General features: G+C 46.1%; 2 gene segments (V, D, J or C); one reads left to right on the top strand and one right to left on the bottom strand.

Moving 5' to 3' along the window:
- Positions 1–5724: 5724 nt before the first annotated feature.
- LOC140479525 (immunoglobulin kappa variable 3-15-like) lies at positions 5725–10469 on the bottom strand. The segment is given in 2 exon segments: positions 5725–6029; positions 10436–10469. Coding segments are annotated over 2 exon segments (339 nt in total).
- Positions 10470–10696: 227 nt separating this feature from the next.
- Positions 10697–17383, top strand: part of LOC140479524 (immunoglobulin kappa variable 3-15-like) — a 39115-nt gene continuing 32428 nt past the window's right edge. The window contains 1 exon segment of the V gene segment in view: positions 10697–10820. Within this exon segment, the coding sequence occupies positions 10697–10820 (124 nt within the window).

Raw genomic sequence — 17383 nt, 5'->3', positions numbered from 1 at the left:
TCCCAAAAAAGATGAAACAGACTAAAGGGAGAACAAGGCAACTATGGCTGATGAGGGAGGTCAAGGACAGCATAAAAGCAAAAAAAGAGCATACAATATGGTGGAGAATAGTGGGATGCCAGAAGGTTCGGAAGTCTTGAAAAACCTGTAGAGGACAACGATAAAAGCATTAAGGATGGGGAAGGTGAAATGGGGAGTCGAGGGGGGGAGGGGGGGAGTGAGTGTGCCAGGAATACAAAAAAAGATTGTCAGAATTTTATAAGATATATAAAAAGGAAGAGGGAGGCAAAAATACACATTGAATCACTGGAAAATGAGGTTGGAGAAAGAATAATAGAAATAGCAAAGGAATTGAATAGATACTTTGTATCAGACTGCACCATGGAAAATACAAGCAGCATAACAGTACTTCAAGACTGTCAGGGGCAGAGGGGAGTGTAGTGGACATCACTAAGGAGGAAGTACTGGGGAAGCTGGAAGGTCTGAATGTGGATAACTCACCCAGACTGGATAAATTTCATCAGTGTGTCCTGAAGGAGATCGCTGAGGAGAGTGTGGAGGCATTAGTGATGATCTTTCAGGAATCAATGGAGTCGGGGTGTGACGGTGGGGTGGGGAGGAATTTGGTGGGGGCAAGGAAATAGAAAATGGCTCCCATAACAGCCCTGATTCAGAAGGGACGGAGTTGGAAGACGGGAAATTATAGGCCAGTTAGCGTGGACTATTGTTGGTAAGGTTTTAGACTTCAATTGAAGGATGAAGTTGCAGAGGACTTGGAAGTGCAATGGGAAAATAGGGCTGAGTCAACATGGCTTCATCAAGGGGAGGTCCTGCCTGGCAAATCTGTTAGAATACTTTGAGGAGACAATGAGCCAGTTAGCCAAAGGAGAGACTGAGGAAGTAATCTATTTGGAATTTCCAGAAGGCCTTTGACATAAATTAAGAGTCCATAGTGTTAGGGGCAATGTACTGGCATGGACTGTGGACGGACAGGTTGGCATAAAGCAGAGAATGAGGAAAGATGGCAGCTGGTGACGAGTAGAATTCTGCATGTGTCAATGTTGGGACCTTAACTATTCACGTTATACATGAACAATCTGGATGAAGGAAGTGAAGACATTGTTGCTACGTTTGCAGACGACATGAGATAGGTGGAGGGACAGGTAGTGTTGAGGAAGTGGGAAGGCTGTAAAAGGTCCTGGATAGGCTCAGAGAGTGGGCAATGAAGTGGCAGATAGAATACAATGTGTTATAGTGTATGGTTATGACTTTGGTAGGAAGAAGAGATGCAAAGACTGTTTTCTAAATGAGGAAAGCCTTTGAAAATCTAAAGCACAAACTTCATTCAGGTTTCTCTTCAGGTGAACAGGCAGGTCCAGTTTGTGCTTGGGAAAGCAAATGAAATGTTAGCATTCATTTCAATAGGGCCAGAATACAAGACCAGAGACGTACTGCTGAGGCTGTGTAAGGCTCTGGTCAGACTGAATTTGGAATATTGCGAACAGATTTGGGACCCAAATTATAAGAAACAATGTGCTGGCATTGGAGGGGTTTACAAGAATGATCCTGGGTGTGAAGGGCTTGTCATATGAGGCGTGGTTGAGGACTCTGGGTCTGTACTCGATGGAGTTTAGAAGGATGAGGAGGAATCTTATTCAAATTTACAGGACACTGATAGGCCTGGATAGAGTGGATGCAGAGACGGTTTTTCCAATAAGAGGAGAGACTCAGTAACGAAGGTGCGGCCTCAGAATGAAGGGCCGACCCTTTAGAGCTGAGATGAGGAGGAATTTCTTCAGCCAGAGGGTGGCGAATCTGTGGAACACATTGTTACAGAGGGCAGTGGAGGACAAGTCACTGAGTGTATTTAAGACAGAGATAGACAGGTTTGTGATTATTAAGGGGTTCAAACGTTCCTTTGGAGTATGCAGGAGAATGGGGGTGAGAAGCATATCTGCCAAGATCAAATGGCAGAGCAAATTCAATGGGCTGAATGGCTGATGTCTGCTCCTATTTCTTAAAGTCTTCTGGAGAGTTTCCCCAAAACACTGGAACACTGAACCCACTGGACTGTGAGCTCTGCTGGAGCTGTTTATCATCAGAACTTTGCAAAGAGATGACCAAAGAGTGGAGAGGGTGTGCGTCCATGTGGGAATTTCAGGATACTTTGCTCTTCCTGGAATACCATGATTACAGGAAGTGTGGTCAGTGACAGCAGTTGCAACTCCGGGTTTCGGAGCTTGAGCAGCAGCTGGTGTCAGTGCGGAGAGTCCGTGAGGCTGAGAGTTCCGTGGAGAGCACGTTTCTAGATGTGGTCACTCTGCAGCTTCAGGGTATGCAGGGACAGAGGGAATGGGGGAGCAGCAGACAGTCCAAAAGGACAAAGCAGCTAGTACAGGAATCCCCTGAGTGCCTCCCACTCTCCAACTAGGATTCAGTTCAGAATCCTAATGAGAATGATGGTTAATCTGGGGAGTGCAGCCAGAGCCAAGTCCCTGGCAGCACGCGTGGGTCAGCTGTACAGGGGGACACAAGAAGACTGGAAGAGTGAGAGGAGAGGAGATTTGAGAGTGAGGGCAATCGATAGGCGTTTCTGCAGCTGCAGATGGGAATCCAGGATGGTGTGTTGTCTCCCTGGTGCCAGAAACAAGGATGTAACTGACCATCTGCAGAGCAGCCTGAGGGGAGAGGGGGAACAGGCAGCAGTCGTGGTCCACATCGGTCCCAGTGACAGCAGGGAGCAAAGGGATGTGGTCCTCCAGTCAGAATGTAGGGAGCTCGGGTGGAAATTAGGAGCAGGAGCTAAAAGGTAGGAATCTTCAGATTACTCCCATTACCCCATGCAAGTGAGAAGACAAACAGCAGGTTAACACAGGTGACTGTGGGGCTGGAGAGAGGGTCCAGGAGGGAGGGATTTAGATTTTTGTGCCATTGAGACTGGGTCTGGGGGAGATGGGACCTGGAGAGACCAGACAGTGTTGCTCCTGAAACGAGCTGGGACTGAGTTCCTTTGGGGGTGATTTACTGGTGCTGTTAGAGAGGGTTCAAACTAACTTGGCAGGGCTGTGGGAGCCAGGGAGAATATCAGAGAGGAACACCAAGGTCCACAGAATTCTCAGTGCAGTCAATAAGTCACCACCCAGTGGGAACGATGTGGAGGAATACAAATGCAAGGAATTTACAGAAACCTGCAAATATGATCGAGTCGTTATAAATGCGGGGAAGGGGTCTTTAATTTCTGAATTTAGACTGAGGTAGTAGCAATGTAACGGGCAGAGAGGGGCCAGAGGTGTGAGACTGTGTTCAGGTGAATTTTCAGGTGGCATCGTGGCCAGTGAAGAAGGCTGTCTAAGAGTACAATGGGCTATTGACCAACTGGGCCAGTGGGCTGAGGAATGGCAGATGGAGTTTAATTCAGATAAATATGAGTGCTGTATTTTGGTAAGACACAGGAGATGGGTAAGATCCGAAACAAATATTTCAGGTCAGTATTAATTGTGGAGAAGGACATGAATGCGAGGGAATTTGTAAAAAAAAAGTGATGCTTTCAAAAAGTCCACAATACAAATGAGGAGATGCAAAAGTTCTTAAAACATATAAAGGTAGGTAAATCTCGAGGACCTGATCAGGTGTATCCCAGAACATTGTGGGAAATGAGGGAAGAGATTGCTGGGCCCTTTGCTGAGATATGTTTATCATCGACAGCTACAGGTAAGATGTTGGAGAACCAGAGAGGTTTGCTAATGTTGTACCATTATTTCAGAATGGCTATAAAGAAAAGCCAGGGAACTATAGACAAGCGAGCATGATGTCAGTGCTGGGTAAGATGTTGGAGTGGATTCTGAGGGACAGGATTTACATCCATTTGGATAATCAATGTGGTTTTGTGCATGGGAAATTGTGTCTCCCTGATTTAATTGAGGAGGTGACACAGAAGATTGACGAAGGCAGAACAGTAGACACTGTCTGTATGGACTTCAGTAAAAGTTTTGACAAGGTTTCACATGATAGACTGGTTAGTCAGGTTCGACCACATGGGATCCAGGGGGAGCTAGATATTTGGGTAAACTTGAAGATAGGAGAGAGGGATTGGTGGTAAAGTGTTGATTTTCAGATTGGAGATCTGTGAATAGCTGTCTGCCGCAAGGAGTGGTGCTGGGTCCACTGCTTTTGTTATTTAAATAAATGATTTCACTGTGAATTTAGGAGTTAACATAAGTTTGTAAATGACACCAAAGTTGGTGTTCAGTGGATATTGAAGAAGATTATCTCAGGGTACAGTGGGACCTTGATCAGATGGGGCAATGGACAGAGGAGTGGGAAATGGAGTTCAGTTTAGATAAATGTGAGATGTTGCATTTTGGAAAGGCAAATCAGGGCAGGAGTTACACAGTTAATGGTAGGGCCCTGTGGAGTGTTGCTGAATAAATTGACCAAGGGGTGAGGGGTGAAGGTGAAGGTGAAGGTAAGGGTAAGCCGCATTATTCCTTAAAACTGGATCACAGGGAGACAGGGCGATGGAGGTGTTGGGAACATTTGCCTTTATTGGTCACTGTACTGAGTACAGGAGTTGGGACATCATGTTGCAGCTGTACAGGAGATTGGTGAGGCCACTTTGGGAATAATGTGAACAATTCCGTTCATTCTGTGATAGGAAGGATGTTGTTAAACTTTTAAAAGGTGCAGAAAAAGATTTACAAAGATTTTGCTCGGAATTGCAGGGTTTGAACGATAGGGAGAGGATGAATGAACTGGTGCAATTTTCCCTGCAGCATCAGGATTGTGCGATCGAGCAGAGTTAAAGCTGGGGAAGGTGGGAGCTCGGTGTCTCACTGTGCTGCTGCTGCTACTGAGGTCAGTGAGATCAGAGACTGGGACAGGGAGCCAGAGCTCACATCAAAGTCTGCCCGTGTCCATCACACTGAGACTGACAGGAGGCTACTCACTGATTTCACTCCATGCTACAGGAATGGCACGACAGGCTGAAAATGGTCAGAGCTCCTCCACACAGTGAATAAAACTTAGTGACTTATATCTTGCTGCTTAAAGGGGGTAATGGAACGGAAAAAATACAGTTGGACACACTATTAGACACAGTGCTCCTCAATCAACTATTTCATTTACTGCAGCTTCTCACTAACACCTTCAACAATTCAGCATTTTTGTTTTAGAAATTGTGTTTCAGTGTTGACAGGGTTAATAACGGAGGATTGAGGTTTACTGACTCATGCTGAGCTTGGTTCCTGGACCGATCGTGTCCCACAGTGAGAGCTCCCAGTGCAGAGGCTGTACAAAAACCTCTGCTCTCTGCTTCCCTCTGTCACTGTCAACCTCTCCCTGTCTCTCCCTCATTCATGTCTTTCTTCCTCTCTGTTTCTCTCACTCTGTTTCTCTCTCTGAGATGTGTCCAGCTGGGCTCGGGAAGTTTGTTAAATTTATTTTTCGATCTTAAATCTTGCAGCCATTCTTCACACGAGGCCATGGAGTGTAAGAGGGAAACTTGAGGCCTTCAGTGAGCAGTGGACACCACAGGGACTGGAGTGTGTAGAGGACAGTGACAATCCCAGCAGGGGGTAATTTGTTCAGTTTCATTTATATATTACTGTGTTTGTATCAGTGACAGAGGTAGGGCTGTGAGTCTATTATTATGTATAACATATAATTGTGAATGTGTCAGTACAGGAGGTGGTGTTGTGTGTATTGAGGTTTTTGTACGGCTCTGTGTCACCGTGAAGACCAGCTGTAATACTGCTGACAGTAATAGTCAGCGACATCCTCATTCTGAAAGTTGCTGATTGTCAGGGTGAAACTGGTCCCTGATCCACTGCCGGTGAATCGATTGGAAACTCCTGTGAATCGAGTTGTTGCACCATAGATCAGGAGAGAGGGTTTCTGATCTTCTCGCTGCTGGTACCAAGCAAGGTAGCTGCTGATGCGTTGACTGGCCATACAGGTGATGGTTGCGGTTTGGCCCAGTCCGACTGACAGCACTGGGGGAGACTGAGACACGGTGATGTCCCCACTGATACCTGAGGGGTCAGAGAGAAACACAGTGAAGTCAGAACTGTCACAGAAAGAGCCGGTCAAATGAGAGATTGTTGGAGACATTGAGCATTCCTCTAGTTTCAGCATTTTCCCTTCAATCACAAGTCAGTGGAATTGGAGTGAAATGGAGAGCATCTAAAGATTCAAGGTGGAAGGAGAGAGATTTGTACCTGCGACACAGAGTGCCAGGGGCCAGATCAGCTGGATGTGTGAAATCATGGTGTGTGCTCCTATCACTGTGCCTGGTTCCTGATAAACTCTCCCTTCACTGGGCTCTGCTTTATAAAGCTGCAGCCTGTGAGAGTCTGACTGGGTGTTCCTCATTATGTAAGTGTCATTGGGCAGAGAGAGCCACGTCAGCCTCTCACACTTCCTCTTCTGTCTCTCTCTGTCTCCCCCATTCTCCCACTCTCTCTGTCTGTCTAGCCTCGAGAGACATTGATGTGAACTCTGCTCAATTAGACCATTTGGCCCATTGTGTCTGTGCTGGACAACAAAGACCTTGACAAACTAATCCCATTTTCCCGCTCTTGATCCATAGGCCTGGAAGCTACAGCAACACAAATGAATATCTGAACACAGCTGCAATGTCACGAGAGTTTGAGACTCAACCAGCCTTTCAGGCAGTGAGTTCCAGACTCCCACCACCCTCTGGGTGAAAACATTTCTCCTCAACTCTCTTCTCACTCTCTAAGTCGACTGAGCCTCGACTCACTCGAGTTCAGAAAGATAAGAGGGGATCAGATTGAAATCTATAAATTTCTAACAGGGCTGGGCAGGGAGGAGGTTTCCCCTGGATGGGAATTCTGGAACCAGGGGACCTAGTCTTGGGGGATACAAGGTTGACCATTTATGACTTAGATGAGGAAATATTTCTTCACTCAGAGGGTAGTCAACCTGTTGTACTCTGTCCCTACGATCCTGACAGCTATGGAGGAGAGAGAATTGAATATGTTCAAGATTATTGTTTTGTCTTTTCACAACATGAATGGAATGGGGAGAATTCAGGAAAATGTCTTTGAGATGGAGGAGCACCCATGATCATACTGAAAGACAGAGCAGGCTCAAAGGGCTGAGTGGTCTACTCCTATTTCTGTGTTTCTGTGTTTCTGTGTCTGTGTTACCTTCAGTTTTTGACCCTAGTTTCTGACACCTTTATCCATGTAAAAAGTGCCTTCCTGTCGAATCTATCTGTGCCCCTCATAATCTTACAGTCCTCTGTCAGGTCTCCTCTCAACCTTCACTGCTCCAAGGAAAACAACCTAAGTTTTTCCAATCTTTCCTTATCTCTCAGACCCCACAGCCCAGGCAGCATTCTGGGAAATCTCTGCACCCTCTCAAGTACAATCACCTCCTTCCCAGAATGTGGTGACCAGATGCTGTCTCTCTCTTTTTATCACTCTCTCACTTCCCATTCTGTCTCACATCTGTCAACTCTTTCTCTAACTATCTCTTTTGCACTCCTAATCTCTCCCATTCTCTCTCTCTCTCTCGTACTCTATCCCATCATCACTCTCTTCAACTCACTCACACTTTCTCATTCTGTCTCATAATCTCTTTCTCCATCTCTCACTGTTTCCCTCACTTCCTCCCTTTCTTGTTTCTTATCTATTCCTTCTTCTTTCTCCATCCTTCCTCTCCACCTACCTGGTCTCTCTCTCTCTGTCCGTCCCTCTTAGTCACATTATCTCACACCCTATTTCTTTCCCCATTTCCCTCAACCTCACCATCTATTCTTCCATCTGCATCTCTCTCGCTCCCTCTACACATCTGACACTATCGCAGACACACCTCCCTCTCTCTCACACACACTGTGCCTCCAACACTCATTCTGTCTCTTCCCTCTCTTTCCCACAGTATCCCAGGTGGTGACAGTTAATTGCAGGGCAAATCTCCCTCTGCTCTGGCCCACTAATGGATGTTCGACTGGGACAACACTACTATTATCGTACAAGCCAAACAGAGAACAGCCAGGGAATTCCTAGAGGCATGGCATTCATTCAGAGATTCAATCAATAAGCACATCGACCTGGACCCAATATACCAGCCACTACAGCGGACAGCTGGAACTGACAACTGGAGGTGGGCGGCACGGTGGCACAGTGGTTAGCACTGCTGCCTCACAGAGCCAGAGACCCGGGTTCAATTCCCGCCTCAGGCGACTCTCTGTGTGGAGTTTGCACAATCTCCCCGTGTCTGCGTGGGTTTCCTCTGGGTGCTCCGGTTTCCTCCCACATTCCAAAGATGTGCAGGTCAGGTGAATTGGCCATGCTAAATTGCCCGTAGTGTTAGGTAAGGGGTATGGGTATGGGTATGGGTATGGGTATGGGTATGGGTATGGGTATGGGTATGGGTATGGGTATGGGTATGGGTATGGGTATGGGTGGGTTGCGCTTTGTCGGGGCGGTGTGGACTTGTTGGGCCGAAGGGCCTGTTTCCACACTGTAAGTAATCTAATCTAAATAAAATCACTATAAATGCTGGAGGAAACATCACAGAAGCGCTTCACAGGAGGCTCCCAAGCACTGAGGATGTCACCTAGATAGGGGACGAAATGTCTGCAACACAAATTCCAAGCTCGGCAAACACAACCACAACAATGGATGTAAACCCTTAACCCCAGAAGCATGTCTTCTCCTGGAGTATGGCCCCATTTTCCACATTGACCAGGCATTAGCCTGTCTCAAGATGATGGACAGATTCTTGTTAAATGAAGACAGTTCTGTGCTGTTGGCCTATTCTCACTGGGGATTGGTTTGGACACAAACCTCATTCCATGAAGGTCCAGCAGAGAGAGGAAATCCTCAGGCCATCAGTGTGAGCGGGGGGGGGGGGGGGGGGGGGGGGGGGGGGCAGGACAGGCTCTGACCCACTGACCCATCCTGTCCATTCACAATATGTTCCAATCCCTTCTCCTCTCCTTCCCCTTCCACAGTCAGGTTCTGGGTCAGGGTGTTTTACTGGGGTGAGGTCAGGACCGTCACACAATTACAACAGAAAGGGACTGAGCCCCACACCCACCATGATGTCCATGACCCACTGGCCCCTCTAATGGAGACCAGCAAATATAGGTCTCCTCCCCACTGAATGTCCAGCAGAGACCAGTATATATGGATCTCCATACCATTGGATCATCCAATACATATCAGTACACATCGACCTCCATTACACTAGGTCCTTCAATAGACACCAGTAATCACAGGCCCACAGCCAACTGGATGCTCCAATAGACTCCAGTAAACATGGGTCACCATCTCACAAGACACTTCAGTAGAGACCAGTAAACTAGGGCCTTCTTTCCCCTGAACCTTACAATAGAGACCAGTAGGCATGCATTCTGTTCCCACTGATCCTCCAATAGAGACCAGTAAACATGGGCTTCCATGCCACTGCACCCTTCAGTATCTGAGCTTCAAACCGTACATCCTCTCCAACACATAGGTCTCTTTTCTATCTCCACAACATTGTCTCTCTGCACTACTTCAGCCCCCTGAACACAGAAACCCTTATTACTGTTCATCCCACCTCCTAACTCCATCATCCTGATGTCCTCTCCCACCTTCCTTCCTCACTCTCCATAAAGCCCAACTGTCTGAAATGGAGTGGTCCCTTCCCTGTCTCACATCAAGGAGGAATTGGGCAGACATTTAATGAGAAATAGGTTAAAGGATGATGGAGAGTGAGCAGGAAAGTGGAGTTGAGTCTGAAATGGGATCAGCCATGATTGTATTAAATGGTTAAGTGGGCCTGAGGGGCTGAATTGCCTGCTCCTGCTCCTAGTTCATATGTTCGTCCACCCTCTCCCCCATCCCTCTTACTGTAACTTTGTGAACCATTTGGAATGTTTTGCATATTGAAGGTGCGATGCGAATTCAACGTTTGTGTTGAATTAATGTGCGGACAAAATTGTGCAGAGGCTGTGAAAGCTCCTGCAGTTGAATGTCCTGCTGGCAGGCTTCAGCCTTCCACATACAGAATGGGAATGTCGGGGAGGTCAGAATGTGATGTTGCGATCCATGGCACTGTCCCCCAGCAATGTGGTTGACTCTCTATTGCCCTGTGAAATGGCCGAGCAAGACTCTCAGTTGTGACGACCTCTTAACAAAGAAATGAAACAGGACGGACCACAGGCATCAATGCAGACACAGAAAAGGTATTGACATACCTGCTCCATCCTTCTTGCTGACATCTGGGGGCAAGTGCCAAATTCAGGAGAGCTGTCTCTCAGACTAGTCAAGCAACAGCTTGACACAGCCATACTCACAGAACCATACCTACCAGACAATGTCCCAGACACCACCATCACTGTCCCTGCATGTGTCCTGTCCCACCAGAAAGGCAAACCAAGCAGAGCTGATGACACAATGGTCTACAGCCAGTAGGGAGTTACCCTGAGAGGCCTCAAAGTTGATTCTGGTCCCCATGAAGTCTCATGACTCCAGCCTAAACATGGGTGAGGAAACCTCCTGGTGATTACAAGACATGTTGCTCCCTCGGATGATGAATCATTCTCTCCTCCATGTTGAACAACATTTGGAGGAAGCTCTGAGGGTGGTGACAGCACAGAATGTACTCTGGGTGGGGGGGTTTCAATGTCCACCACTGAGAGTGGCTCGGCAGCAGCATTACTGATCGAGCTGGTTGGTTCCTAATGGATGCAGCTGAGGGACTGGCTCTGCAGCTGGTGGTGAAGGAACCAAACAGATGGAAAAATACACTTGACCCCATCCTCACCAAACTGACGGCTGTAGATGCATCTGTCCTTGACAGTATTGGTAAGAGTGACCATAACACAGTCCTTGTAGAAACAAAGTTTAACCTTCACATTGAGAATACCCTCCATTTTGGTGTGTGGTACTATCACCGTGCTAAACAGGACAGACTCCAAACAGATATTGCAACACAAGGCAATGATCATGAATGGGGAGCATTGCTAATGAGTGCACAATCTCAACGTCTCATATACTGAAACAGTCCATGTTCGAATGCAGAAATATCTGCACAATATCCGATTTAATCTGAGAAGCAATATTTCCCATTAGTGCCATGCAAATACCAGCCAATGACCATCACCAATATGAAACAATCTAGCCATCGTCCCTTGACAGTCAATGCTATTACCATCACTGAATCCCCACTATCAACATTCTGAGGTTCCATTGACCAGAAACTCAACTGGACTCACCACAGAAACACAGTGATTACATGATCAGGTTAGAGGCGAGGAATACTGTATCGAGTAACTCACTTCCTGATTCCCCCAAAGCCTGTCAACCAAGTCAGGAGTATGATCGAATACTCCCCACTCGCCTGGATGGATGCAGCTCCAACAACATTCATAGAATAATGGTGTTACAGAGTCATACAGCACAGAAACAAACCCTTAAGCCAAACTTCAATATTCTGACCAGGTTTTCTGAAGTGAACGAGTCTCATTTGCCTGCATTTGGCCCATATCCCTCTAATCCATTCCTGTCTATGTCTATCATATCCTATGTCATTCTTATCCACTCAGAAAGCTTGCTACCATCCAGAGCCAAGCAGCCTCCTTGATTGGCATCACATCCACAAAGCATCCACTCCCACCACTGCTCCATTGCAGCAGCGTGTATTATTGATAAGATGCTCAGCAGAAACTCACCAAAGATCCTCAGATAGCACCTTCCAAAACCATATGGGAAAATAGAAATTGCACGAAAAGCTCAGCAGATCTGGCAGCATCTGTGGAGACAAATCAGAGCACGAAATGTTAACACTGATTTCTCTTCACAGATGCTGCCAGAACTGCTGAGCTTTTCCAGCAATTTCTATTTTCGTCTCGGATTTACAGCATTTGCAGTCCTTATGGGTCCCTTCCAAACCCACGTCCACGTCCATTTAGAACAAGAGCAGCAGATACACGGTAACACTATGAGCTGCAAGTTACCTTCAAAAAAAGCTTAGCATCCTGACTTGGAAATGTATCACTGTTCCTTCACTCTCGCTGGGTCAAAATGCTGGCATTCCCTCCCCAAGAGCATTGTGGGTCAATTTACAGCTTGTGGACTATAACAATTCAAGAAGGCAGCTTCCCACCACCTTCTCCGGGGCAACTAGGGATAGGGTAAAAAATGTTGGCCTAGCCGGTGAAGCCCACTTCCCACGAGTGAATACTTAAAACCAAATCAAGTGTCCCTCAGGAGGGGAGAGGGAATGTTCAGGGTCATGAGCTCCATTTCCCCGCCCAGGCAGTTTGTCTCGCAATGAATGAATGAGATGCCAATTTGAAGCCCAGCTTCAAAGCAGTATCACTCTGTGGACATGAGGTGTATAAGAGGGAATTGGTGATTGAGCTGAAAAGGAAAGATTTGCTGAGTTATGGGGAGAGAGCAATGGGGCTAATTGAGCAATTCAAAGGCATGATGGGCTGAATGTCCTCCTCCTGTGCTGTCAGATTCCAGGGAGTGGAGATGGCTCACAGTTTTCTCCTGTCTTAGTTACACACATCCAGCTGCTCTGAGCTCCTTCTTTCACTTCCTCTTTTGGTGAAGTTTCAACCTTGCGATCTGACAGTCTTTGCAGTTAGTTTTTACACTGGGACTTTCTGCTGTGGTCAGAATCTCTAATAATAAGTGTCCAATCAGTGACAATCACAGCAGCTCAGAGCAGTCAGGACTGAGGAGCCAGGATCACTGAGAAACACATTGGAAAGATCAAAGACATCCTCTTCAGCTCCCGGTACAAACTCCATCCCTCTCCCTGAGCACTGTCTACTGCTCAAACAGACTCTTTACAACTTTGGCCTCGTCTTTGAGGCTGATTTGAGGCCCAAGTCCTCCACATCACAAATATCAGCCACTGAAAATCTCAGCCATTTTTTGGGACTCCAAATGTGACCATTCCAATGTTATTCACGCCCACATCACAGCCGCTGCCTTCTGTAAATATCAGCTCATCCCAAACTCTACTATCGGTGTTCAAACTCACACCAAGTCTACCCCACACCCCCGCCCCTGTCTTCCATTCCACCATGACCACCACATTCCTCACTGACCAACATCAGCTCCTGGTCCAGCAACACCTTGATTTTTAAATTCTCTTCCTTGTTCTCAACTTGCTCCCTGTCCTTCCATCCTCCCTATCTCTGTGACCACCTCCAAGCCACCTCAGTGTCGTCAGCAATCTTGGATATATGGCTCTCTGTTTCTTCATCCAAGTCATTGAGAAATATCGTGAAAAGCTGAGGTCCCAGCACAGATCCCTGGCAACACCACTATTCACATATGGCTCATTGGAACACACACACATTATCCTTCCTCTCTGTCTCCTAGACAGACGCATTTCTGACACAAGGTAAATGCATTTCTCAAATTCCATCCGATTCCATGATTTGCAGGTGCCAGTGTTGGACTGTCGTGTACAAAGTTAAAAATCACAGAATACCAGATTGTAGTCCTACAAGTTTATTTGGAAACACCAGCTTTCTGAGCGGTGCTCCTTCATCAAGTGATTGTGGAGTGTAAGATCTGATTCCATGTTTCTTTTGTGGAATGTTCTTAAATGTCTTCTGGAATTCCCTATGGAAAATAGCCATCGACATTCCCTTATATCCCACATTAGGGAGCTCCTAACAATGTGTAACCTAATTAGTTAAAGATTAGATTAGATTCCCTACAGTGTGGAAACAGACCCTTTGGCTCAACAAGTCCACACTGACCCTCCGAAGAGAAACCCACCCAGACCCATTTCCCTCTGAACTAATGCACCTAACACTGTGCAATTTAGAATGGCCAATTCACCTGACCTGCGCATCTTTGGACTGTGGGAGGAAACCCACGCAGTCACAGGGAGAATGTACAAACTCTACACAAATACAAGGCTGGAATTGAACCTGGCCCCCTGGGGCTGTGAGGCAGCAGTGATAACCACTGAGCCACCATGCTGAACCTTCAACGTCTGAACCTTTGTAAATCCATGCTGATTCTCTCGGACCAGTTCATATTTGTCCGTTATTCTCTCTCTAAAAACAGACTCAATCACTTCCTGACAACAAACATTCAACGGAGATGTTCATTGTGAATGAGGTTACTAACAGCTAGCACTGACACAAGGGGCAGAAGAGCCTCCTCCTGTGCTGGAGCCTTCTCTGTCTCCTTGACAGGAATATTTTACAGATTAAAAATTAAAGAGTAACAGCAATTTTTTTTAAAAACTTAAAAACTCCTCAAACAATTTCCACATACAGGGTCAGGCGATGTGTAGTAATTGCGATGGGGAAGCTGGTGGAGCCCATTGTAGCTCAGAGTGACCACATCTGCAGCAAGTGTCAGTTGCTCAAGGCACTCCAGCTCAAAGTTGATGAGCTGGAATCTGAGCTTCAAACACTGCGACACATCGTGGGGGGTGTGGGGGGGAGTTACCTAAACACTGTGGTTGGGGAGGCAGTCACACCTTGTAGGTTAAATGCTTCAAATTATGGCCAGAGGTCAGGGACAGTAGGGTGTGAGTACAAGTGAGCAGGTCGATGCAGCCTGGATTTAGTATTGTAGTCGTCTCAGCTCATTATCCAACAGGAATGAGATAATTGCTCCCTGTGTCAATGAGGGAAAGGATTGTCGGGAGAATGGCAAACGTAGTGTAAGCATTTTGGTGATAGTGACCATAACTCTGTAACTTTCAAAGTCATTATGTAAAGAGATAAAGATGACGCAGAAATTAAATGCGTAAACTGGGGGACATCCAATTTCAACTCGGCAAAAGTGAGGACTGCAGATGCTGGAAACCAGAGTTTAAATCAGAGTGGTGTTGGAAAAGCACTGCAGGTCATGCAGCATCTGAGGGCAAGAAAATTGATGTTTTGGGCAAAAGCCCTTCATCAGGAATTGAGGCAGGGAGCCTCCAGGGTGGAGAGATAAATGGGGGTGAGGGGGCGGCTTTGGGAGAAGGTAGCAAAGAGTACAATAGGTGAATCGGGGTGGGGATGGATGTGATAGGTCGGAGAGGAGGGTGGGGGAAGGTAGAAAAGAGTACAATAGACGAACGGGGATGGGGATGGAGGTGATAGGTCAGAGGGGAGAGTGGAGCTGATAGGTGGGAAGAGAGATTGGCAGGTAGGACAGGTCATGAGGACAGTGCTGATCTGGAAGGTTAGAACTGGGGTAAGGTGGAGGGAGGGGAAATGAGTTCGTCAACCATGTCCTGAAAGAGACTCGACTTCACCAGTTTCCTCATTTCCCCGATGATTGGATGATTCCATGTGGTTGGCTGTTAACTGCCTTATGGGCAGGAAATATTGGCTTGGCCAGAGATGGCCATATCCTATGAATGAATGAATGAAAACCACTGCACCATGGTCCAGGAGGCCATTCAGGCTGGGGGAGCACAAAGGAAAGAGGAGGCTTTGATAATGAGGGGAACTGATAGCATCCTTTGTGAGCAGGATTGAGAGTCCCACATGGTGTGTTGCCTGCCCGGTGCCAAGGTAAGGGGCATCACGAACCAGCTTGAAAGGATATTGGAGTGGGGGCGGGGAGGAGGATCCAGTTGTTGTTGTGCGTGTTGAGACCAACAACATTGGCAACATAGGCAAAAGGTCCTATTTGGGCAATATCAGGAAAGCGATCAGAAGTATATTGATTAAACAGATAGAGAGAAATAAGAAAGAGTACAGCATCAGTGCTGAGGAACAGATTCCAGTGAATGGACCAAATGAGAGTTCTACATATAAATGCACGGAGCGTAAGGAATAAATTCAATAATCTGCTGGCACAAATTCAAATTTAAGAGTTTGCTGTAGGATCAATTACTGAGATATATTTGCAGAATAGTTAGGGTTGGGAACTAAATATATCGGGTTAGAAGGTTCACAGGATTGACATGGGGAAATGGCAGAAGAGATGGGGCAGCCTTATTCATTAGAAACAAAATTACTTCAATGGTGAGGGAGGTTAAAATGAGGGGAAAACATTCAGTGGAACTGAGGAGCAGGAAAGGATCCAAAACTGTAATAGATGTTGGATACAGCCCCCCCCTCTCCCACCGCACCTCTCCTGGCAGCAGCTCTGAGGTGCTGGATTGTATAAATGTAGGAATTAGGCAAGTGTGTCGCAAAGCCAGTGTATTATTATTGGGGAAGTTTAATTTTAACTTAGATTGGGAGAGAGACAAGCGCTCTGTCAGAAAGATAGTAAAATTCTAGAGGGTATCTGGAATAGGTTCCAACAGCAATATGTCCTGGTTACAACAAGGGGACAAGCAATATTGGAATTAGTAATGAATAATGAGTTAGATTTAGTTAGTAACTACTTGTACATGAACATTTATCAAATAGTTATCATAACATGATAAAGTTCAATGTCACATTTGAAAGTGAAAAGCATAAATCAGCTGCTAGAGTTTGAGATTAAGGTCAGGCCCGTTTTTAACGAGATGAGACAGAGACTGTCCACAGTAAACTGGGAAAATCTGCTTATGGGTAAAACAACTGAAGAGCAGTGGGGGATGTTTAAAGAAACAATCAGCACAAAACAAAACCAGTTTATACCTGAGAGGGGAAAGCTCCACTTCTTCTAACAAACAACAATGGACAATTAAAGAGATTAGGGAAAGAATAAAACTAAAACAAGGGCTTACAAAACAGAGTGTAAAATGACATTATCTGCTGAATGGGAAAGATACAAAGGGCCACAAAGTAGCTTCGAAGAGCTACCAAAAGAGATTCTGAAAGGAAACATGTAAGGGATATCAAGATCGATAAGGAGAAATGTTACAGTTCCATAAAAGGGAAGCTGGGAGATCAGGAGCAAAGCTGGCCATTAAAGACTGAAAGTGGGGGATATTGTCAGTGACAATGGGGAAATGACAGCCATGTTAAATAAATACTTTACCTCAAGATTTGCAGTAGAAAAGGAGGAGGACTTGCCTGAAGTCCCAAAGGAATTAACAGAGGATCAGGGACAGGGACTGAATAAAATTAATGTCAGAAAAACGTCTGTAATGAGGAAAATTATGGAACTAAAGAGTGACAAACCCACAGGATCTGACATTCTCCATCTGACGGTGATAAAGGTAGCAACAGACCACATTGTAGACACTCTGACAAGGTGGTCATGGTGAAAAACCTCATTGAATTTTTTTCAAAAGGAGACTAACGTACTGGACACAGTAATGTCTATGGATGTTGTTTATAAGGACTTCCAAAAGGCATTTGATAGTGTATTATGTAAGAAAAAATCAACTTCAATAGAAGTCCACAGAATTGAGGCTAAAATACTGACACATTGGAATGCTGGTTGAGTGACATTTGACTGAAAATAGGGATAAGGGGTAAGTGTTGAAATTGGCAGGATGTGACCAGTGG

This window comes from Chiloscyllium punctatum, chromosome 7 (genome assembly GCF_047496795.1).
Source record: "Chiloscyllium punctatum isolate Juve2018m chromosome 7, sChiPun1.3, whole genome shotgun sequence".
In the NCBI taxonomy this organism is placed as follows: domain Eukaryota; kingdom Metazoa; phylum Chordata; class Chondrichthyes; order Orectolobiformes; family Hemiscylliidae; genus Chiloscyllium; species Chiloscyllium punctatum.
The sequence above is the reverse complement of the archived record's forward strand: the minus strand, read 5'-3'. Positions and strand labels throughout refer to the sequence as shown.